This window comes from Dipodomys merriami, unplaced genomic scaffold (assembly GCF_024711535.1).
Source record: "Dipodomys merriami isolate MVZ:Mamm:240054 unplaced genomic scaffold, mDipMer1.0.p SCAF_3, whole genome shotgun sequence".
In the NCBI taxonomy this organism is placed as follows: Eukaryota; Metazoa; Chordata; class Mammalia; order Rodentia; family Heteromyidae; genus Dipodomys; species Dipodomys merriami.
This window is the reverse complement of record NW_027204492.1, coordinates 64,516,194-64,540,190: the sequence shown is the minus strand read 5'-3', so window position 1 is coordinate 64,540,190 and position 23,997 is coordinate 64,516,194. Positions and strand designations below refer to the sequence as shown.

The 23,997-nt window shown below is 44.2% G+C and overlaps 1 protein-coding gene across 1 annotated transcript in view; it reads left to right on the top strand.

Annotated features, from left to right (window-relative positions):
• Positions 1–15,619: 15,619 nt before the first annotated feature.
• Slc16a2 (solute carrier family 16 member 2) overlaps positions 15,620–23,997 on the top strand; it is a 108,549-nt gene continuing 100,171 nt past the window's right edge. The window contains exon 1 of the mRNA XM_070040187.1: positions 15,620–16,252. Within this exon, the coding sequence (XP_069896288.1) occupies positions 15,793–16,252 (460 nt within the window). The 5' untranslated portion in view covers positions 15,620–15,792. The remainder of the gene's footprint in view (positions 16,253–23,997) is intronic.

Sequence of the window (23,997 nt, the reverse complement as noted above, 5' to 3'; positions counted from 1 at the left end):
CTCCACTCCTCTTCAATGCAATACTGGAACTCTTAGCCAGAGCAATAAGGCATGAGAAATATATACAAGGGACCCAATAGGGAAAGAAGTCAAACTACCCTACCCCTACTTGCAGATGACATGATCCTATACCTAAAGGACCCTGGACACTCCTCCCCCAAGCTTCTAGAGCTGATCAGTAACTTTGGTAAAGTAGCAGGGTACAAAATCAACTCATAGAGATCAGTAGCTTTTCTGTATACTATCAATGTGGGGACAGGGAGGGCAATCATGAAAACAGTTCCATTTGCAATAGCCTAAAAATAAATCTAGGAATAAACCTACCCAAGGAAGTGAAAGACCTTCATAGCAAAACTACAAAACTGTGAAAAAAGAATTTGAAGAAGATATCAGAAAGTGGAAAAACCTCCCATATTCATAGATTGGCAGAGCTAATGTGAAAATGGCCATCTTGCCAAAGATGACCTACAAATTCAATACAAAACCCAGCAACAATCCCAATGTCATTCTTCATTGAAATAGAGAAAACAGCATAAAATTTATATGCAACCACAAGAACCCGGAATAGCCAAAGCAAATCTACAAAAATAAGCAGTGCTAGAGGTATCACAATTCCAGACCTCAAACTTTTCTACAGAACTATAACAACAAAAGCAATTTGGTACTGGCATAAAAAAGGCCTGAAGATCAATGAAATAGACTGGAAGATACAGAAATAAACTTATATAGCTACAGCTGTCTGATATTTGACAAGGAAGCCACAACACGTTGGTAAAAGACATACTCTTCAATAATTGGTTTTGGGAAAACTCAACATCCACATGTAGAAGGCCAAAATTGGATCCTTATCTGTCATCTTGCACTAAGAGAAACTCAAAATGAATCAAAGACCTCAATGTCAGACCTGAAACCTTGAAACTAGTACAAGAAGAAGTAGGAGAAACATTAGAACTTACTGGCATAGGCAGGAACTTTCTGAGGAGAGTTCCAGGGGCTTAGCAAATAGGAAAGAGACTTAACAAATAGGATTGCATCAGAATAAAAAGTTTCTTCACTGCAAAGGACATAATTACTAAGCTAAAAAGATAGTGTACAGATTGTGAGAACTTTACCAGTTACATATCTGAGTAGGACCTAATTTCCAAAATATACAAGAAAGTAAATTTCTCCTCCACAAAATCAATAACCCAATTACTAAATGGGCAAAGGAATTAAACAGACATTTCTCAGAAGAAGTAAGAATGGCCGATAAACACATGAGGAAATGCTCAACATCCCTAGCCATAAAGGAAATGCTAATCAAAACAACACTAAGATTCCATCTCACCCCAGTAAGATTGGCCAGCATCAAGAATAAGAACAATAACAAACACTGGCAGGAATGTGGAGGAAAATGAATCCTATTACACTGTTGGTGGGAATGTAAACTAGTCCATCCACTCTGGAAGGTAGTTTGGAGATTCCTCAAAAAAACTAAACACAGAACTCCCTATGATCCAGCCATACAACTCTTGGGAATCTACCCAGAATATTACAAGTCAGGATATGATAAAAAAAAAAAAAACAACACTTGCACATCCATGTGCGTTGCTACACCACAGCCAAGTTATGGAAACAGCCCAGATACTTTACAACAAATCAGTGGATCAAGAAAATATGGTATATATGCCAGGCACCAGTGGCTCATGCCTATAATCCTAGCTACTCAGGAGGCTGAGATCTGAGGATTATGGCTCAAAGCCAGGCTGGCAGGAAAGTCCATGAGACTCTTATCTCCAATTATCCACCAGAAGACTGGAAGTGGCTCTGTGGCTCAAGTGGTAGAGCACTTGCCTTGAGCTGAAGAGCTGAGGGACAACGCCCAGGCCCAGAGTTCAAGCCCACAACCGACCAAAAAACAAAAACAAAAACAAAAGAAAATATGTTGTACACACACACACACACAATGGAATTTTACTCATTTACTCATGTATTATAAAGATTAATAATATGTCATTTGCAGGGAAATTAATATACCTAGAAAAAAGCATGTTAAGTTGAGTAAGCTAGGCTCAGAGAGACAAAAGCTTATGTTTTCTCTCATATGTGGGTACTAGATCTAAAATACAAACATGCATAATAACATATACAGGGCTCTATGCTATACACATAAACTGACTAAAGGAGGATATACTTTGGAGAGGAGTCCAAAGGTATAACTCCTTGAACAACTATAATGTACGAGAGGGGGGGTGGGAATAGTCAGGCATTGGTGGTTCGTGCCTGTAATCCTAGCTACTCATGAGGCTGAGGTCTGAGGATTGCAGGTTGAAGCAAGCCCAGGCAGGAAAGTCTACAAGATTCGTATCTCTAATTGATCACAGAAAAGGCCTGAATTGGCCTGTGGCTCAAGTGGCAGAGTCCTAGCCTTGAACACAAAGAGGCTCAGGGATAGTGCCCAAGCCCTAAGTTCAATCCCCAGGACCAGCAAAAACAAAAACAAAAACCACAAAAACAAAAAGCATACCAGTAAATGGGATCATGTTTATTTTTTTTAGGGTGGGGGGAGGCAATGGAGGTAGACACATGAATGGAGGGGGAAGTGTGAGCAAATGCAGTCATTATTTTCAATACACATTATTTTTAAATTGAACTACATAACTTGAGGGTTGGGATGAAATAGGGGAAATGGGGGAAATGATGGAAGCATTGATCAGGACGTATTGTTCTCATCAACCGACTTATGGAATTGTAATTGTACAGAACTTAATAATAAAATTAAAAAAATAGGAGATGTTGAGAGTTGATAGTATTTTTACCTTTATCACATTGAGAAAGTAATATTCACTTTGTGAAAATTCATCAGGGAATTTACATTGTTATACACTTGCCATTGTATGTTTTACTTCAATGCATATACTCCTTAAAAGATAGTATACATGCAGCTATATTGAGAGAGGGTTGTGTACTTATGTCTTCAATTTACTTTGAAATGTATCAAAACTATGTTGTACTTATGTGGTATATGTTTGTAATCTCAGTTACTTAGGAGATAGAAATAGGAGTAGCATAGTTCAAGGCCAGCCTGAGCAACATGTTAGTGGGAGTTTGGCTGAGCATTGTGGTTTGTGCCAGTAATCCCAGCTACTTGGGAGTTAGAGGGAGGGCTATACTCCAAGGCAAAAGTGTAAGACTCTTATGTACAAAACAAACTTAATGAAAAAGAACTGTGTGGCTCAATTGGCAGATTTATGCCACAAGACTCAAGACTCTCAGTTCAATTCAGATCACTGCGCCCCCAAATTAAGATGACCAATAAGCCAAAAGAGAGATAGGTGAAGAATTATGTTATAAAGCAAATAGGGGAAAATGTTAGACTACCATGACAAATATACAAATGTTTACTGTAAATTTGTTTCAATTTGTGTGTGGTGTCTGTTGCAAGAAAGTCAAGGGCATTTGGGGGCAATGATGTGGCAGAAAACCCTGAGATTTGAAGTTATATGTGATTGTGGGAAGTGGCTCAGGATCAAAGAAGAAAATTTAATAAGGCCCATATCACAGGGAGTTCCAAGGTGCCACATTCAGGAGTTAGGCCATAAGGAATCAGCTCAGATTGCTAAACTTTTGAATGACTTAATATGAGGCAGTCTGAAACAGAGACATGCCCTTGACTAGTAGGAAAGAGACTAAGAGCTAAGCAAGAGCCCACTGATAATATGACCTTGGGCAAGGGGATCTACATCTCCAAGTGCCAGACAGTTGCAACAAAATACACTCCTTTCCCATCCTCCATCTGAAAGGCCACTGGAAAACTGAGTTTAATCAGCAAATATGTAAATATGTACTGGAGGAGAAAAATAAACTGCCTCCTGTCATTCCCTTCCACCCAGCTCTCTTGCCCCTGCCCCTTGTACCCTCACCCCTGCTCCATTTGAATGATTTCCCCCCTCTACTGTCTGTTGACTGCCTTTTCTTATCTGCAGAGTCAGCAAGTTAGGTTTGAAACTTGGTCCTTGGGCAAGAGCACATACTAATCACTTGCCTCTGGCTCTACTGTTAATCCCTGATTCTGACCCTACGGACCACAGCTGTTTCAGCCTTTTCTTTTCTTTCTCTCTCTCCTTCTTCTTTTCTCCCTTTCTCCCTTCCTCCCTTCCTCCCTTCCTCCCCTTCCCTCTCCTCCTTCTCCTCCTCCTCCTCCTTCCTTCCTCTCTCTCTCTCTCTCTCTCTCTCTCTCTCTCTCTCTCTCTCTCTCTCTCTCTCTCTCTCTCTCTCTCTCTCTCTCTCTCCCCCCCCTTTGTCTCCCCTCTCTGTTGTGGCACTATCCCTTAGATTTTTCTGCTCAAAACCACTTTGAGCCATAACTCCATTTCTGGTTGTCTGGTGGTTAAGTGGAGATAAAAGTGTCACAGATTTTCCTGCTCATACTGGCTTCAAACCATGATCTTCATAACTTAGCCTCCTGAGTTGCTAGGATTACAGGCATGAGCCACCAACACCCAACTGTTTCAGTTTTCTATCTTGTACTTTGTACAGACTTCCTGTGTAGGGCTCTTGGGGTTCCTAAAGCTCTATGACTGTGGCTATCTTTGAGCCTGAGAAGTCACATTCAAAAAAAGTGAACCAGTCTGTGGAGAATGCAGGTACACAAAACCCACTCCCAGCCTTCCCTTGGCTACCTTGAGCTGAGGCAGCCCAATGCCCAGATCTTTCTCATCTTGCAGTCCTATGGTCTCTTCAGTATTTAGTTTTTCCTAGCTAGTGGTGTTAATATTTCTAGATGTGGAAGATTGACTTTTTTTGGTGATGGTCCTGGGACTTGAACTTAAGTCCTGGGGCTTGAACTTATACCCTGGGCCTGTCCCTGAGCTTTTGTGCTCAAGGCTAGTATTCTAGCACTTGAGCCACAGCACCACTTCTGGCTTTTTCTGTTTATGTGGTACTGAGGAATTAAACACAGGGCTAGACGATTGACTTAAAAAAATCTAAGCCATGAGCAGAGAGCAGAATAGGAGTGAGTACAGCAACATTATATTGTAATAGCAGAGCATTTCCTAAATTGAATACAACCAAATACAATGCCCCCCCCCAAATCTTTTTTTTTTTATTGTGAAAATACCGTACAGAGGGGTTACAATTACATGGGCAAGATAATGAGTACATTTCTTATCAAGCATTGTTGCCTCCTTCTTTGTTTCCCCTTCCCATTCCTTTCCATCTCCTACCCCACCCTTCACCCCCCAAAATCTTTACTAAAAAAGCTTCTGCAAGTGCTGAGGAACTCCCAGATCTCACTGTATCTCTGACCACTTGCCTGTTACTCTGTTTTTAGACTGTTCTAAGCCTGGGCACAGGGCTTTATGTCCCATAGAGCAGATGAGACTGAGCTGCTATAGATTCAGTAAGACATCAGCAAAGGGAAGGAGGTAACAGAAGGAAAAATGAATGGCAACAGCATCACAGAGCCTGCTAATCTAACTTCAAAGTTATGACCTGCTCTGGTGTATAATCATTGTTCAGTAAATGTTTGTGAGTCAAGCACAGTGGTACACACTAATAATCCTGAAGGTGGAAGGAAGAGGATTACAAGTTCAAGATCAGCCTGGGCTTCACAGCTGCCAGATCTATCTCGGAAAAACAACAACAACAACAACCTAAAGACAAATAGAGAAATGGATGGATAGATGAACATATTTTGCTAAGTGAATGAAAGAAGTTGTAGTTCGCTGGAGGTATGTGGCTCAAGTTTGTCATCCTAGCTACTCAGGAGGCTGAGATTTGAGGATTGAAATTCAAAACCAGCACAGGTAGGAATGTCCATGAGACTCATATTTCCGATTAACTAGCAAAAATCTAGAAGTGGAGCTGTGGTTCAAGTGGTAGAATGCCAGTTTTGAGGGGGAAAAGCTAAAGAACAGTGCCCAGGCCCAGAGTTCAAGCTCCAGTACTGACGCACTGGGGTGGGCAGGGGAACAGAAGAGGGAGAGGGAGAGGAAGAGAGAGAAACTAGTTCTAATGAGCAAATATGTTAATAATTTTAATATATTTTAGTTTTTTATTCATTGAAGGTATATTTTGTGTTAAGAAAATCAGATTGAAAAACAACCAATTAGTGTTCAGTATAGGATCTGTTCAATAACATGCTCCATCTTTAGAATTTAGAAATTCTAAACCATCAATGAAGAACAAATTAAAATAATCTAAGACTCACCATTTTGCAGTTCCTAACAGAGAAAGACATTGATTACTATTGGCCTCTATAGAAATAAACAGGCAAAATGTGCAAGTCTCCTAATTAAAAGAGACATACTGAAATGCAGATATAATGCTATATTGTCAGGGTAGCACATAACACAGTAGGATCTAGTAGGTAAGGATGTTAGATCAGGAATCTAAGTAGCTGATTCTGAGGGCAGGATTCATGGGCATATTTTGCTACATTTGCACCCAGAAAAACAGAAACAGAATGAACAGAATGATGACAGATAGGATTTCATACAAATTTCCTCAGAGGATATCTTATGCTGTATTCTCAAATTCTATCCATGATTGTCCTTGGACCATGCAGGAAGTACTAAATTCCCAGGCACCGCTGTCTTGATGAAGAGGGTGTTCAGACAAATGCACACAGAGATGAGAAGAAATGGCTTTGTATGGTACAAGTCCTGTTCCTGAAAGAGACTGAGCAAGAGTTGGTAACTGTGGGGACTTGGCAGTGGATGGTGGATATATAGGTACTTGGTATACCCTTCTTGGTATATCCTTCTGAGTACTTTCAAGTTGTTCAATCGCAACAAGACAGTTTGAGTGATGAAAAATTTTCCACAATTGAGAGAGGGCTGAGTTCAAAGTATTTTAAAGTATTTTCTAATGAAAAGTAGTTTTTTTTCCAAGCTAAGAACATGGATTCTCTGCTTTATAGTTCTAACTACTTTTCTTATGTGGCTGTGGAAATATCTTATCTTCTTTGAACCTCTCTTTTATTATCTATAAATTAGGGAAAATAATATTTATACCATAGTATTATTATGAAAATAAATTGAAATTGCCAGAATATCCACGATAAACTATAAAACAAGATTTGCTTATCTGAATATACCCTTACCTCAATTCAATAATTTTTGACACTACTGGTGATTGAGCTGAGGCTTTGAGCTTATTGTAGTCTACTGCTGAGCCATGCCTCAGCTGCTTATTTTTGAGCTAGGGTCTGAATTTTAATATATTTTAAATAAATGATATGATAGAGATGTGTCATGGTTAAAATGCAGATTCTGGAGCCAGATCTTTAGGGACAGTACCCAGGCCTTGAGTTCAAACCACAGGACTGGCAAAAGAAAAAGAGGAAGAAGAATGAGCCTTGAGCTTATCATTTAAGATTATCCTTGAGCATATCATTTCATCCTTCTCTTGGATCCATTTCCTCCTTTGTGCAAAAATGACCCTACCTCATGTGTATGTCAGGTCAGATCATATATTGTTTTATGATAATTATAGAAAAATCATTTAGATATCAAAGTCAGTCCTTTTCCTTCTTTAGGATTTGGTTTTGTCATTTTGGACAATAAAATAATGGACTTCACCTAAAACTCTGACACTATGCTCTACATTTGGAAATAAATGTAGAAAGAACAAAGCCAAACAAAGCCCAAGTATATATGAAATTGCCAGGTGCTGGTGGTTTACGCCTGTAATCCTAGCTACTTAGGAGGCTGAGATCTGAGGATGGCAGTTCAAAGCCAGTCAGGGCAGGAAAGTCCGTGAGACTCTTATCTCCAATTAACCACCTGAGAACCAGAAGTGGAGCTGTGACTCAAAGTAGTAGAGTGCTAGCATTGAGTAAAAAAACTCAGGGACAGCACCCAGGTCCTAAGTTCAAGCCCTATGACCGACAAAAAAATACATGAAATTGTGGGGTTCTATGCCCCCTTTACCTAATGAAAACAATCTTCAAGCCATTTTAGTGTTAATATTTATTTTATTTTTATGTTTTTGGAGATGCAGAGGATCAAATCTGGGGCCTTACACACGTGAGGCAAGTACTCTGCCACTGAGTCTATATCCACAACCAAATGCAACAGTTACTGAGCACCAACACCATGCTAACATCTATCTAGTGTCTACTGTATGGCAGGTGTTATGTTAGATACTTTCTGTACTATAGTTCTAAGTAATCACAAGCCTGAAAGATGAGCCTCACTTTGTTGTTTCTGTATGAACTAGTTGAGGCAAGTAGCTAAAATTATTATTCGATTTATTGAGCACCTTCTTTGTAGAAGACATTGTGTGAAATGCTAAGGATTAAAAAACAAAGAATACCAACTCTGTTTTCAAGGTCAGTGTACTAAAGGAAACAGCCATGTAACAAGAGCAAGGCTCGTTCTTCCTCTTTTTCTTTTTCTTTTGCCAGTCCTGTGGCTTTAACACAGGGCCTGGGTGCTGTCCCTGAGTCTCTGTGCTGAAGGCTAGCACTCTACCACTTGAGTCACAGCACCATTTCTGGATTTTCTTTGCCAGTCCTAAGGCTTGAACTCAGGGCCTGGGTTCTGTCTCTGAGCCTCTGTACTCAAGGCTAGCACTCTACCACTTGAGCCACAGCACCACTTCGGGCTTTTTCTGTTTATGTGGTACTGAGGAATTGAACTCAGGGCTTCATGCATGCATGCAAGGCAAGCATTTTACCGCTAAGCCACATTCCCAGCCCATACACTTCCGGATTTTTTGAGTGGTTAATTGGAGATAAGAGTCTCACAGGGATTTTTTTTCTGCCTGGGCTGGCTTTGAACTGTGTTCCTCAGATCTCAGCCTCCTGGGTAGCTAGGATTACAGGTGTAAGCCATCAGCATCCGGCAACAAGGCTCATTCTTACAATGACTTCTATTTCATCTCTACAAGGATTCTACTTTTCTGGATGGAGAATTTTTTAAAATCAAGGTCTATTCTAGTACAATATTGAGCACATAGCTGGCTTCCACTAGATATTTGAATATTTTATACATATTGAATACTATATATAATAAATGAATGGAAGAACTGAATTTGATAAGAGACTTAGACAATTCCATTCTGGCTGGCTCATGAGTGTAATCTTAGCTCCTTGGGAGACAGACCAGAATGATGGCTGTTCAAGTCCAGCTAAGACAAAAAGTTCTTGAGATCTATCTCAATCAATAAAAAAGAAGCTGGGCATGGTGGCATGTGCCTGTTATCCTGGTTACATGGGAAGCTTAAATAAAAGGATTGCAGTTAAAGGCTGGCCTGGGAACAAGTGTAAGACCTGACTTAAAAAATTGAAAGCAAAAAGGTTGAGGGCATGTCCCATATAGTAGAGTGCCTACCTAACAAGGGAAAAGACATGAGTTAAACCTCATGATTGCTTTCCTCCCAAATCTTATCCCATTTCTTCCTTGCATATGATCAAGAAGACTACTCTATTTCACCCCTTTTCCCACTTCGAGCTTTGCTGTTCTAGACTACCCTCAGAGGGTTAAGATTTTCCTATCTCACTCTTTTTCATAATGCTCCTGCTGTTTCTGTCCTCTTTCTCTCTCAGTTGGGGGCTCTAATAATAGACTAACTATTGAGCAGACTGCTTCCTTGGCATTCAAGAAGTATGTTCCATGCATATTGCCAATTGATTTGTTTTTAATGTACCTACAATTATGAATAGCTTTCTGGCTCAAGCAGAAATCACCCTATGTCCAATATCATTTTACTTCTGTGCTTCCACTTGAGCCATCAGAAGGTGTCAACATTCAAATCTATTTTTCAGTAATGTGGCTTTCCATCAGTAGTCTTCTTAATTTTGGACAATAAACCAAAGTTTTACTCTGCCTTTGTTTTTGTTTTAAATAATTTTTTTGTTACTACTACAGTACCCTGGCTCTTTTGCATAATCGATCCCATTGGCTCCTGGACCCAAGGTGATGCTATATCATCAGAACTCTAAAGTTACCCTTATATAAAGATGAACCAAGAAGAATGAAGTAGAGATTGCTTGTGTACTGACAATAATCTCAATATAGCTTCCATTCTCAAGTACTTAGATGATTTAGATATGACAAAGGAAAATCTCAAGCACTAATCTGCATACCCATGACACCCTGGGACATTTTCATCAGCCTGCTGGCACATGAGAAAAGACCTTTGCCAACTGAATTCTTGTGTGTGTGTGTGTGTGTGTGTGTGTGTGTGTGTGTGTGTGTGTGTGTGTTTGTGTGTATTTGTTTGCGTATTAGAGGTGGTGGTCCTGGAGCTTGAATTTAGGGCCTGGGCACTGTCCTTGAGCTTTTCTGCTCAAGGCTATGCTCTACTATGTGAGTCACAGCTTCACTTTTGTTTGTTTGTTTGTTTTGGTGGTTAATTGGAAAGAAGAGTCTCATAGACTTTCCTGGCTGGACTGGCTTTGAATTGTGAGAAATTTTATTAGTTTGTGAGATCCACATTTGCTGATTTGGTCTACTGATTTCCATACCTTGTGGTGCATGTGCATTATTAGGTGCATTCTTAAAACCATGGATCCCACTTCTAGATATTCTGACTTGGCTAGTGTAGAGGGGAGACCTAGGAATCAATATTCAGCAATGAGGATGGGGACCCACTGTTCTATCTTATCCCCTCATATGAATAATACAGGATATAAGTAATTGGAATTATTCCACTGTGATTTCATTTCTGTTAAGGACAGGCAAGAGCAAGTATATTCTGTACTTGCTATAGAAACTGGTCCAAATTTAGACAGGGACCACTGCTCACTTAGCTGTTGTGAGCATAAGCAGAGCTGATGAGTCTACCCAGTTAATATTCTCTAAACATCTGTTGCTGTTGATGATATTTGTTGGCTTTTAGAGAGAAGTTCATGTACCTGATGCCTGTTTTGCTTGCATCTAAACTTTCCAAGCTACCTTCTGCAGTCTCTCTACACTTTTCTCTGTAAGATATAGCCTTGATGTTACTCCACACTCAGAAACATCCAGTGGGGTAATATTGATCAAGATGTGTTTTACTCATAAACTGAGACATTGAATTGGAATTATTTTGTACAACCACTTAAGGATTAAAAAAATAAATAAATTCATAAAAATCATCAGTGGTAACTTTATTGTATCAGTTTTCTGCTTTTGTGACACAATACCTGAAATTAATAAAGTTGTTTTTGCCAATCCTGGGGCTTGAACTCAGGGCCTGGGCACTGTCCCTGAGTTTCTTTTGCTCAAAGCTAGCATTCTACCACTTGAGCCACAGTGTCACTTCTGGCTTTTTCTGTGTATGTGGTGCTGAGGAATTGAACACGGGGCTTCATGCATGCTAGGAAAACATTCTGCCACTGAGTCACATCCCCAGCCCTGAAATGAATAAACTTTTTAAGGAAAGAAGGTTTGATTTGGTTTATAGTTGTAGAGAGTTGAGTCCATAGTCACTAGACCCCATTGCTTTTGGGCTTGTGGTAGCACAGTATATTATAGCATGAACCCATGGTGGAGGAGATGCTTCATGGCAGCCAGGAAGTAAAGAAACAGCCTGGAAGGGGTCAAGGTTTTTCATTATCTCCCTTGAGGCCTAACTTCTTCCCACTAGGCCTCATCTCCTAGAGTTTCCACTACTTCCCCAAAGTGCTACAAGTTGGCAACCAAAGCCTTTGACACCTGGGCCTTTTGGAAATACTTATCCAAATCATAAGATTCATATATCCAAAATAAAGCCTGTATCTCTCAGCATGCTACTTAATAACTCTGTGTAGTAAGTATTAACTGTATTTTGTAAGTAAAGAAACCAAGACTCACAACTAGGTACCACTTCATCCCTGTAAACCTAAGCTACTCAGTTGGCTGAGATCTGGAGGATTGAGATTCAAGGCTAGCCCTGGTATAAAAGTCCACTAGACTTCATCTCCAATATAACCAGCAAAAAGCAGGTCTGGAGGAGTGGCTCAAGTGGTAGAGTACAGCCAAGCAAGCTGAGTGATTACAAGGCCTTCAAACTCCAATATTGACACAGAAAAGAAACAGATTCAGAAACAGAACACAAAATGCTTCAGACCATACAGGAATGCAATAGTAGTGCCATGATTAAGATGCAGGTCTCCTGATGCCAGTCCTATAGCTATTAGAAAGCACAAGTATCTTCTAAGGAAGGGAGAAATGGCATGTATTGCATGTATTGCTCCAGTGATGGAAAAGTGATTACATAATCCTGTCTCCTGGGTGGGGCACATACTTTGAAACTCACACAAATGAGCGAAGATACCTGTTCTACCTCTTACTGGCTTTGTAAACTTAAACAACTGACTTAACCTCTTGGAGTCTGTTTGCTCATTAATAAAATGGGGACAAATCATCTTAACCTGATAGTATCATTATGAAAACTATATGAGACCCTGTATGTAAAGTGCCTAACTAACATGGTGCTAGTGTCACAGGAAATTCTCAGTGAGTGTCCTCACCCATCCATACTCCCATGCCAGTGATTTGAAAGCCCAGTTTAACAATGAGGGAAAGCTGGGCGCTGGTGGCTCATGCTTGTAATTCTAGCTACTCAGGAGGCTGAGATCTGAGGATCATGGTTCAAAGCCAGCTCAAGCAGCAAAGTCCATGAGATTCTTATCTCCAATAAACCACAAGAAAACTGGAAGTGGTGCTGTGGTTCAAGTGGTAGAGTGCTAGCCTTGAGCTCAAGAGCTGAGGGATAGCACCCAGGCCCAGAGTTCAAGCCCCATGACAGACAAAAAAAAAAAAAAAAAGAAAGAAAGAAAAAAGACGGAAATAGAATTCAGATAATAGGGGTCTAGAAGGAGTGCAGAACTCCAAGAAACAATCATTTTTAGGTATAGATTTAGGTTCCCTGCAAGTGGCTATCAAAGCTAGTGCTTCTCTGGGTAACCTCCTAACTGAAAAGCAAGCCTTAAGCCCTAGACACACAGTGTCTGTGATTTGTCATTCCTAATGGTTGAAGCATAGTAGATTTTTATTAAAATGCAAGTGTTTCCTGGGAGAGGCAACATACATATTAACTTTTTGGCCTCATTTGCTTTCATTTCTCTCTTCTTATGAGTGGAACCTTTCTGTGTCCCTGTGCTTTGAGCTCAGGTCATGATCTGAAGCAAGGGGCCACCTCCATCCAACCTATTAAAATACTGTGCAATATTCAAGGCCCCTCTTGGACACCATCTTATCCAGAAGCCTACTGCCACAGCTCAGTCAGGTCTTGTCTCCTCCCCTTAGGTCTTCCTCCCCTGGGGCAGCAAGTTTAGACTCCACTGGGAGCTGAAGGCTTTCTGTGTGGAGGCCTGCCTTGATTTTTAGCTTGAATTTGCCCAATAAATGCCAATAAATCAGGCCAATAAACGCCCTGATCTCTGTTTAGCTTCGCTATTTATTTATTTATTTATTTATTTATTTTCAGTCCTGAGCCTTGAACTCAAGGTTTGGGCACTGTTCCTGAGCTTCTTTTGCCCAAGGCTAGCACGCTACCACTGGAACCACAGTGCCACTCCTGGCTTTTTCTGAGTAGTTTATTGGTGATAAGAATCTCACAGACTTTCTTGTGTGGGTTGGGCTTCCAGTCACAATCCTCAGATCTCAGCCTCCTGAGTAGCTAGGATTACAGGTGTGAGCCACTGATGTCTGGCTTGAGCTTCATTTTTGTGTATGTACCATTACTAGGGCTTGAATTCATGGTTGGAGTGCTGTCACTTAGCCTTTTGGCTTAAGGATAGGCTCTATCACTGGAGCCTTACCTCCACTTCCAGATTGTTGGTTGTTAATTAGAGATGACTCTCATGGACTTTCTTGCCAGCATTAGCTTCAGAGTGATTCTCAAATCTCAGCTCTTTAAGACACCAGCACTCAGGAAGCTTTGATTTTTGTGCCTTCAAAAAGCAAATGATGACATACCTCAGGGCAATAAGGGTTGTGCTTTATTGTACATATAAGGCCTACTCTCCTGATCAGGACTGTTTACAGTGAATTCTCCTGATTGCTCTTGTGCAAGGCACTGCAAGAGCTGCACCTTCAGGCTGCCTCTATCCTCTTCAGCCAGGTCTATCTGTCTCCTGGTGCTTGATGGCTCTGTGTGCTCTTTGACAACAGACTCAACCAGGCGCCTTGGCTGCATTGTCACAAGCCAAGCAGTCTTCGACCTAGCAGTAGGGTTAATGACATGTGCAGTAAAATGAATCTGACAGTCTTCCTCAAGCTGTTGAGGCCTCATGTTGAGTGCAGTAAAGGCATAGACCTGAGGGGAGGCACAACTTCCCAGAATCGCAGTGCCAGCAAGGGCCAAGGTTGGCACCGCTGTACCCTGGGGTTGGAAATCTTGCTACCTGCATGACAGATCCACCGTTGCCTGTCTTCCTTTGGGGACCCACGTGTTCCTTGGGGGAACAAAGTATCCGTTACCCTTATAGGGTTGGGGCCTGAGTCTGGGACATTTAGTGGGACTCCCAGGTCTGTGTGTCCAAGGTGGAGGGGGCGGTGGGTGCTGGGAAGATACCTTTACAATTGGGACTTTGCAAAGTCCGAAGCACCCGAAAATCCATGGCCAGGGAAAGCATAGACAATTCTAGCTCAAACTGGCAGCTCGACTGGGCCCTGATTTCTTGTACCCTAGTTCGGGACCAAGAGCCAGGAGGATCCCGAACTGAGCTCTTGCGCCTGCCACAGCCTGGGCCCGGCCCCCTCTGGTACTACTGTGGCTCCCTCCGTTTCTGGCCCGGCCCTCTCCCTAGAGTCTGCCCTGGCCCTGCCCAGACTCGGCCTTCTGCGGCTCCTCGGGGCTCCAGGTTGGCGCAAACAAAGCCCTGATTGACTGCCCGGAGGGGCGGGACTCGCCGTGAGGCCGCCTCCTCCCCTCCCCTCCCAGTCCTGCCCCGCCTCGCCAGAGATTTGCCGGGAAGGGCGGGGGTTAGCGGGAGACTCTGGGGTGGGGGTGGAGGGTAATTCTGGTCAGTGGGGGGCTGAATCCTGGACTTGAGAAGGTTGTGTCCACCCTTTGTTCGAAGCCTTGGCTGTCCCCTCCAGGTCGTCCCCGGCCAAGCCCAAGTAGGGATATAAAGACTCCAAGGGCAGGGTGGGGTCCTTCTCGGGCTGGCTGTTTTTTTTTGGGGGGGGGTTCTAGAGCCATTTCGGCTACAGGCTGCGAGTGAGGAAGAAGGGAGTGGAGGCGAAGAACAGGCTGGATCTTTCTTGGAGCCTTAGGGCTGATCAGTACGGACTGTAGAACCTGCAGAGAGGACAGGGCAAGGGAACAGGATAGTTTGTGTTTCTCTCTCTCTCTCTCTCTCTCTCTCTCTCTCTCTCTCTCTCTCTCTCTCTCTCTCTCTCTCTCTCTCTCTCTCTCTCTCTCTCTCTCTCTCTCTCTCTCTCTCTCTCTCTCTCTCTCTCACTTAAATTCTCCCTCTTCTCGGAATGTCAACAAGGAAAAGAGGGCTCAGTAGTTACCAGGGGAGTTGGCGGGAGGCAGCGGTGGCTTGTGTAGATAGGCAAGTAAGAGGGAGGAGGAAGGGCTGGGAGAAGAGAGAGGCTCTAGCCGCTGCCTGTTGAGGGAGGTAGAGGTGGGCGGGAGGAGGGGGAGGAGAGAGAGAGATGACATGGGAGAGGAGGAGGGGGGCTGGTCGGGGGAGGAGGAGGAGGAGAGGGCTCGAGGGACCGTCTGTCGCGGGACAGGCTGGCCAGCTCAGGCGCGGAGCTGGGAGGAGGAGGCACTGGCAGCGGCGGCGGCGTCAGTGCTCGGAGAAGCAGCAGCAGCAGCCGAAACAAGTACCAGCCACACAGCGGCTCGTCTGGCCCGAGCAGCCACAGTCCCCTAGCCGCGATGGCGCTGCAAAGCCCAGCTAGCGAGGAAGCCAAGGGGCCGTGGAAGGAGGCAGATCAGGAACAGCAAGAGCCAGTAGGGAGTCCGGAGCCTGAGCCTGAGCCTGAGCTGGAGCCGGAGCCGGAGCCGGAGCCGGAGCCGGAGCCCATGCCAGTGCCCCAGCCCGAGCCCCAGCCTGAGCCCCAGCCGCAGCCTCAACCCCTGCCGGACCCCGCACCTCTGCCGGAGCTGGGGTTTGAGCCCGAGCCGGCGCAAGAACCCGAGCCCACGCCCACCGTGGAGACTCGCGGCACCGCGCGTGGCTTCCAACCTCCCGAAGGTGGCTTCGGCTGGATGGTGGTGTTCGCGGCTACCTGGTGCAACGGCTCCATCTTCGGCATCCATAATTCAGTCGGAATCCTCTACTCTATGCTGTTAGAAGAGGAAAAAGAAAAAAATCGCCAAGTGGAGTTCCAAGCAGGTGAGTGGTCCCACGCGCTCCACCTGGCATTCTGAGCAAGAATGGCCCTTTCCCACGGCCACCTTCATACCTCCTAGTTCGTCCTTTGCCACCTCTTGCTAATTGCCCATGGCCCTGCGAGGGCGCGGATTGCGGGGGGGGGGGGGCGGTTCTAGGCAGCCTGGGTTGTGGAGATTAGAACTCAAGACGTTCTGGGACTTTCATTGAACTCACACAAGCCATGAACTTTTTTTGCCCTGGGATAATCCTTTTGGATTTGTTTAAAGTCCTTTACTCGAGTGTGCTGGGGGAAAATATTTCTAAGCTTCTATTTTTTTAGGGGGGTGGGGTGTGGTGGGGGAGGAGGCGAAGTCATGAAAGAAAGAGAAGAGTAGTTGGAAGGCGGGGCAATTTCAGAAAGAAGCATGCTTGCGGCCATCTCCGCAACAGTCCTCCAGTCTTTTGAGGGAGAGCAGAGTTGTTTTCCGTCAAAAACACTTTGGAAATGCTCCTGACTCTTCAGTCAGAATCAATACATGGCAGGTGTGTGTGTGTGTGTGTGTGTGTGTGTGTGTGTGTGTGTGTGTGTGTGTGTGTGTGTGTGTGTGTGTGTGTGTATGAAACGAAGAGCTGGGATGGTGACTCTTCGATGGGAGTCAAATTCATGGCAGGTGTGTGTGTGTGTGTGTGTGTGTGTGTGTGTGTGTGTGTGTTGGAGTGAACAGAGTGGGAATGGGGGTGTGTGCGCCTCCTTGCCTGCCGTGATTATGGCCCAGCCAGGCCAGCGCGGTCCACTGTCGCCTTAGGGGAGCGAGAGGATCTCCCTGCCCTCTGAGCCGAGCCCCGGAGCGAAGCGATCAGGGAGGCGGTCCCCTGGATCTCCTGCCAGAGACGCGTGAGGCAGCTGGCAGGCTGGGCCCTGGGGCTCAGGGCTCACTCTGCGCCGCCCTCCGCAAGCCATGCTTTCCAGGGCTCCCTGGGCCTCTCCGCTAGCCGTGGGGTGCCTCATTCTTTCTGCCTGCAGCCCTTGGAATGCCAATCCTGCCTCTCCCGCTTTCATTTGGTCCTTCCTAACACTAGTAGGTTGGATGTGTGTGTGTGTGCATTGGGGGGGGGGGCATAGCCCCTCGCCTTTCAGGCCTTAGGGCTCCAAAACCCATGCAGGAGCCCGGATGGTATGGAGGACCCAGGTGGGCTTGGAAGAGTCCAAGGAGCCTTGTTTGTGGAAGAAGCCTTTTCGTTATTCTGCCTGGGGATCTTAGGACCAAGCTGGGGGTTTTGGGATGCCCTCTTTCTAAAGTCTGGTGCTCTCAATCCCCCCCCTCTCCTTCCCTCCGTCCTTCCCTCTGCTCCTCAGGACAGCTGTAGCCAGGCCACCACCCCAAGTTCACAATTTGGAAAACAGTGGCTTTCCCACTATGCTGTATTTTTCAGGAGCAGACGGGAGTTCTTTTCTCTTGCCTCCCCCCTCCCAGTGTGTACTTCTCCACCATCTAAGGGGGAAGCCTGGGAATTAGGATGTGAATACACAAATCTTGAATTCTGGAGTGTCACCCCTAGATTTCTCTGCATCGGGCCTCTCTCATGGTCCTCAACCAAGGAGTTTTGTTACACGTTTGCAGCTTCACTGGACAGCCCTGGCAAGAGGGGGATTGGGGCTCTCGGTGCCTCAAACCTTGTGACCCACTGGCACAGAGGCATGCTACAGGCCCACTTGAAGAAAGCTTAAGTGCAAGCCAGTAGCTGTCAAGGGCCATCTCAGGACGGCTCATGCCACCTGACGCTGCAGTGCAAGGGTCTCTGGACTGTGTGGAACAACTTTTGAAAAGGTTGCTTCCCTACTCTTGCCTGGGACCACCTTTTTCCTGCTTTGGTGCAATTTTGGGGCTCTTGGCTAGGGCCTCTGGTTGTTGCCTAGGTTACATTGGGTGGGGGAAGGTACCTGCTGAGCATTGCCCCATGGTTCAAGGCAAGCTGACGACCTTTGAGAGTCAGTGACAAGTTTGGGTGAAAGTTGAATGGTCACAGTGGCAGCTGGGCTGAAGCTAGGGCCTGGCTTTTATGTGGTGTGAGCTGGCTGAGAGCTGGAGCCTTAGGACTATGTAATAAAGCTTGGAAAAACCACTATTTTACCAGGAAGAGGTTCACTGCTGGGGAACAGACTTCAAAGTAGGTGATCATAGGAGACTCAGGGGGAGGGCTGGCTGGGACTTTCCGGTCAAGACCTCACAGTGCAGCTGCAGGGGGGCGGTGGTACAGTGGTCTGTGCAGGGGTGTGGCCAGTGTGTGCTCTGACAGACCAGGTCCACTGAGGAGCTAGGTTCTTGGCTTAAATTATGGGGAGTATAGGTCAGGAAGGGACAGAATGGAATTTGGTGTGTCCCCAGGGTCTCAGAATACTTTGGCTTGGGTCCCTGCTGGGTTGTATCTTGAATTCACTAAAGTTATTTTTTGATACTGGAGCTTCTCAGGAACACGTCACTTTTTATTTTGGAGAAGTCAGGAACATCCTACTACATTCCGGAACTTTCAGAAAATTCTCATCCTCAGCACTACCTTTCTTGAGCTCCACAGCTTTCTCAAGCTACCATTTCGATTCTGCAATTCCAAATGTTTCCACCAGCACATACTTTCTTCAGTTGACTCAAAATGTTCTGGCCACCTGTGCCATAGCCCTGGTATCTTAAAAGGATGGAAAAAGCTAGTACTTCACAGTTACCTTTCTTAGTAGCTGAACAGCTTTTCTGGGTGTTTCTGAGTCCCACAGAATGGTAGTTTTGATGTTTAAAAGGTAACTTCATCCCAGGCATCCTCTGACATGGGCAAACGCCACAGGAGAGAGAAAAGAAGTGGAAGCAGGGCTATACTAGAACACGCAATATATGGTGTTTGTTGGACTCTGTAATACACGGTTTTGGGGTGTCACCAGTGGTGTATTTTGTGTCCTCTTTATCTGTTTGTCAGAAATCAATTTTCCCTGGCTTCCAGACCATGGTAGGACTGGCAAACCAAAGGTTCCTGAGAGGAAAGCAAATAGGAACTGGGTTTGGGAGAAAAAAAGGAAAAGATTGAGAGAGAAATGAAGCTGGGCACCAGTGGCTCATACTCGCAAACCTAGCTACTCAGGAGTCTGAGATCTAAGGATCGAGGTTCAAAGCCAGCCCAAACAGGAAAGTCTGTGAAGCCTTTATCTCCAATTAAGCACCAAAAAAAAGCTGAAGTGGAGCTGTGGCTCAAGCGATAGAGTGCCTTGAGAAAAAAAAGCTCAGGGACAGTGCCCAGGCCCTGAGTTCAAGCCCCAGAGACAGATTGGAGGCAGTAGGGAAGGGGGAATGAGCCTATACTTTTGCAGAGATTGTGGAGATTTTGGGAGTCCTCCAACCTAGACCAAAGAGCAGGAAGGACAAAAGGCAACCAGGCAATTTTGTGGGAAATCTAGGCCAAGGATGGCTTTCTGGGATGACAGGGGAGCCTTTTGTGGGAAAGAGGAGCAGGGTGGTATTGGTTACAGTCCCCATCTCAGCTCTGAAATCCTAAATGGGGGTGTGGTTAGGTTTAGGGGTTCAGAAAATGAAGGCAGAACAAGCTGGAGCTTCTGACAATGGATTCACACTGAAGGCTTTTTGAAAGTACTTCAGAGTAAACCTGTTACCCCGCACATTCCACATTGACTCTCAGTCTAGCACTGGGCCATAAAATATGATGAGAGGCATTGTTTTGCCAGGTTATCTTTTTTATTAGTGTATATTAATTGTTCCAAGGAGATTTTACTGTGGTAGTTCACACAGGCATATATTATTCTTTGATCTTATCCCTTCTATCATACTCTTTCCCCCTCTGCCCTCCCTTCCTATTTTTGACCTCTCCTATTTTTTCCACAGACTGCATTGTGCTTCTTTGTACTATCTTCATACATAGACACAATTTTTTGTATTCTTCACCCTCATCGTTCTTTTTCCTTTTCTCTCGCCCTTCACTCCCCAAAACAGTCCCATTATTGCAGTCATGTTTATATATGTATATAGGCATACGAATGTATGTATGCATATGTATAGTTTAAATTCTGCATATGAGAAAAAAATGTGATCTTTATCCCTCTGAACCTGGTGTTTAACATATGAACTCCAGTTTAATCCATTTTACGCCTGAAAGTAGCATGATTTCTTATTTTTTTCTTTTGTGCCAGTATTGGGGCTTGAAATCAGTGCCTCATGCTCTCATCGGCTTTTCTCTTAAGGCTGGTGCTCTACCACTTGAGCCACACCTCCACTTCCATCTTTTTGCTAGTTAAGTGGGAAATAAGAGTCTCTTGGACTTTTCTACTGGGGCTAGCTTCGAACAATAATTTTCAGATTTCAGCCTCCTGAGTAACTAGGATTACAGTTAAGAGCCACCAGTACCTAGCTAATTCTTCTTTATGGCTGAATAATACACCACACTTTCTTTACCCGTCTATCAGGTGTAGGGCATGTAGGCTGATTCCATAGCTTGGCTATTGTCAATAATGCTGCAATGAACATGGGTGTGTAAGTATCTCTACTGTATTCTGACTTGCATTCTTTCAGATCTATGGAGAGTCATTTTTTATTGGATTATTTAAGTTTAACCCTTGAAAGTTTCTGAGGTAGAGGCAGGGTTGGGCCTCTACCAGGAAAAGCAACAATGTCTAGGAAGGCTCATTACTGGTATAAAATAATTCATGCTGATTGACTATTGATGGAGAATTTTCTGGCTATGGGAATGAAAGGTTTACTCTGCCTTTGGGTGAATCCAAAGTTCCAAGGAGGGTCAGTAGACTGTCTTTGTCCTCTCAGTTGTAGGATTTTTATTGCTTGGTTCAGTGTCTCACTGAGTTTACTATCAAATTGTTGAGTTTGAGCTGGCTCATGCCTGTAATTCTAGCTACACTGGAGCCTGAGATCTGAGGATCATGGTTCAAAGCCAGCCCTGGAAGAGAAAGTCCATGAGTCTCTAATCTGCAATTAATCAGCAAGATACCTGGACTGGAGGTATCATTCAAGTGGTAGAGCATGGGCCTTGAGCAAAACAGCCAGATGAAAGCCCTAAATTTAAGCCCTAGTACTGGCACAAAAAATGGCTGATTTTGGAGCAAATCTGCTAGCCTCTTGGCTTTGGCTGAAGACCTTTCTTATTGTCCAGAAGATGTAGGTCATGTTGGTTCAGAGATGGCTGCAGGCTTCAGGGCCACTGGCCAGGCATCTTGCCTCCTCTCCAGACTGGGGCCCAGATTGTGCCCTTGATTCATACTGGAAAGGATGATGAGAGGTTGGGACATATGGAAGCCGAATAGGAGGCTGCCTGTTTTTTGTTTGTTTTTTAATTTTATTTTATTTTTGTCAGTCATGGGGCCTGAACTCTGGGACTGGGCACTGTCCCTCAGTCTTCAGCTGGCTCTCTACCACTTGAGCCATAGCTCCACTTTCCAGTTTTTTTCTGCTTATGTGCTGCTGAGGAATTGAACCCAGGGCCACATGTATGCAAGGCAAGCACTCTACCACTGAGCCACCTTCCCAGTCCCTTGAGGCTGCCTGTTTGAGCTGGGACAACTGGTTGAATTTGGATCACTGGCTCACTGTCCAATAGCCTAAAGTGCTCATTCTAATGCCAAAAAGACCTTAGGCCAATTCTGGGTTACCAGCACCTGACGATTTCAGTGATAGCAGCTGCTAAGCAGTGACTAAGAGTTAGATAACATTTATACCTAACTTGCTCAGTGACTGAACATACTGTTCACCTCTCTCTACCCCAGATAGCTGTGAAATGCATTTTTTCCCCTCAGTACCTGGCCTTGAACTCATGGCTTCACTCTTGCTCAATTTGCTTGTTTGGCACTCTGTCCCTTGAGCCATGCTTCCAGTCCCATTTTATGCTGGTATTCTGAGAGTTGGAGTCTCTCAGACTTTTCTGCCTAGGCTGGCATCAAACTATAGGCCTCTAGATCTTAGCCTCTCGAATAGTTAGGATTACAGTGATGAGCCATCAGTATCCAGTGAATAAGAAAGTTTGTCTCTAAAAACTTTCTAACTCTGTTCTGTCCTTTTGCAATTGAGTGCCCCTAGTCTTTACTATTAACCTAGCACAGACTCATTCCGACAAAGAAAAATTTGTTGAATTGCCTGAATTGGGGTGAAGAAGGATATTGGGAAAGCAAGGAAAAGCATAGATATTACTTCCCTATTTCTTTTATATTTAAAGACTATGGGGCTACTCAGGCATAGAGTGTAGTTAAAAAGGCCCATTCTGTTTTACCCAGTATGTAAGGGCAATTCTCAGTATACAGCCACTTCTCCCACAATGCCCTGCTTAGAAGAGAACTAGACCTCCAAGAGAACTCCCTCAACTTGGCCCCGCTGCAGGCTAGCAGGGTGGGTCTGTATGCTGTTGTTTCCCAGCATTTGAATCTGCTCTTCAAAAGCATTAAACTGAAAGCATTTCCTTGGGCCTCAGCTTGGACCCCTCTCCTGAAATTTAATTTCCCACAGCTTGCTCTCATTTCTCAGAAGTACATGGTCAGTGTGACCTCAGTTTGCTGTAACTTCAGGCTACAAGAACAAATCAAGATTCCCAAATGTGACACAGAGATTCCCTTTGTGTGTATGGGAGGAGGGGGGAGCTTCAGATATAGCATCTTTAAAAAATTTAATTGTTATATATGATGTACAGAGGGCTTACAGTTACATGTCAGGTAAAGAGCCCATTTCTCTTTGGACAGTTTCACCCTTCCTTCGATCTCTCCCATTTTTCCCTCCTGCCCCCCCTAAGTTGTATAGTACATTTTCAGCAGTGTCTAGTGAATATCATTGCTGCATTTGTTCACCCTTTGTCCCTCTATTTCTGTGCCCTCCTTACTCTTCCAAAAGACAGATAAGTGAACAAACAAGACTAAAGAAAGCAAAAACAGCAACAAAGAAAAAATCCCTCTCATTTCCATTTCAATAAACATTATTTTATATGATCAGATGCACATAGGCATTGAGTCTTCTGTTTCTCTCCTGAGTATCCTTCTTTGGTCTCACAGTACAGACACAGAATCTTTATAGCTGGCTCAGGGATCTCTCTGTAGGGGTCAGGTGGGAAAGGCTGTTGCTTGTGGTCTTAGAGAAACTACTACCGGATGTTCCTGGTCCTTGATCAACTTCAGCTTCACTCCAGGCTTAGTGAAGTAGTATCTAATGAAGTAGCAGGCATAGAACTCTCTTTTCTTTTCCTTGGATTTTTTTTTACTCTCGACATTGCTAGTATTTCCTCCTATGAAGCATAAACAAACATCCAGGCTGGTAATATTTTCAGAAATGTGTAAAGGATGCCATCTCAAATTTGTGTTATTGTTGTTTGAGACAGGCTTTTATTAAGCCAAGTTGGCCTACCACTCCCGATCCTCCTGCCCCAATCTCTCAAGTGACAGGATTCCGGGTGTGCACATCACTATGCCCAGCTCCATCTCAACCTTTTGAGTAGATCTATTTCCCTGGAGGATGCACTTTTTGTTGTTGTTGTTGCATTTTGAAAAGAAAGATTCATTCACTTCTTTCAGATGATGTAAATGATGGAGTAGAATTTCCTGTCTTGAAGGGACTTCTCACTTTGGGACTGAATGAGTAAATTCTAGAGAAAAGACTGTTATTAAACCACACACATGTTTAAAGCCATGGATTATAAATATTCCATGGTAAATAACTCTTTTCCTAGCTGTGTATCCAGTCAGGTTTGATGGACAGGGACTTCTGGAGGGGATCCTGGAGCAC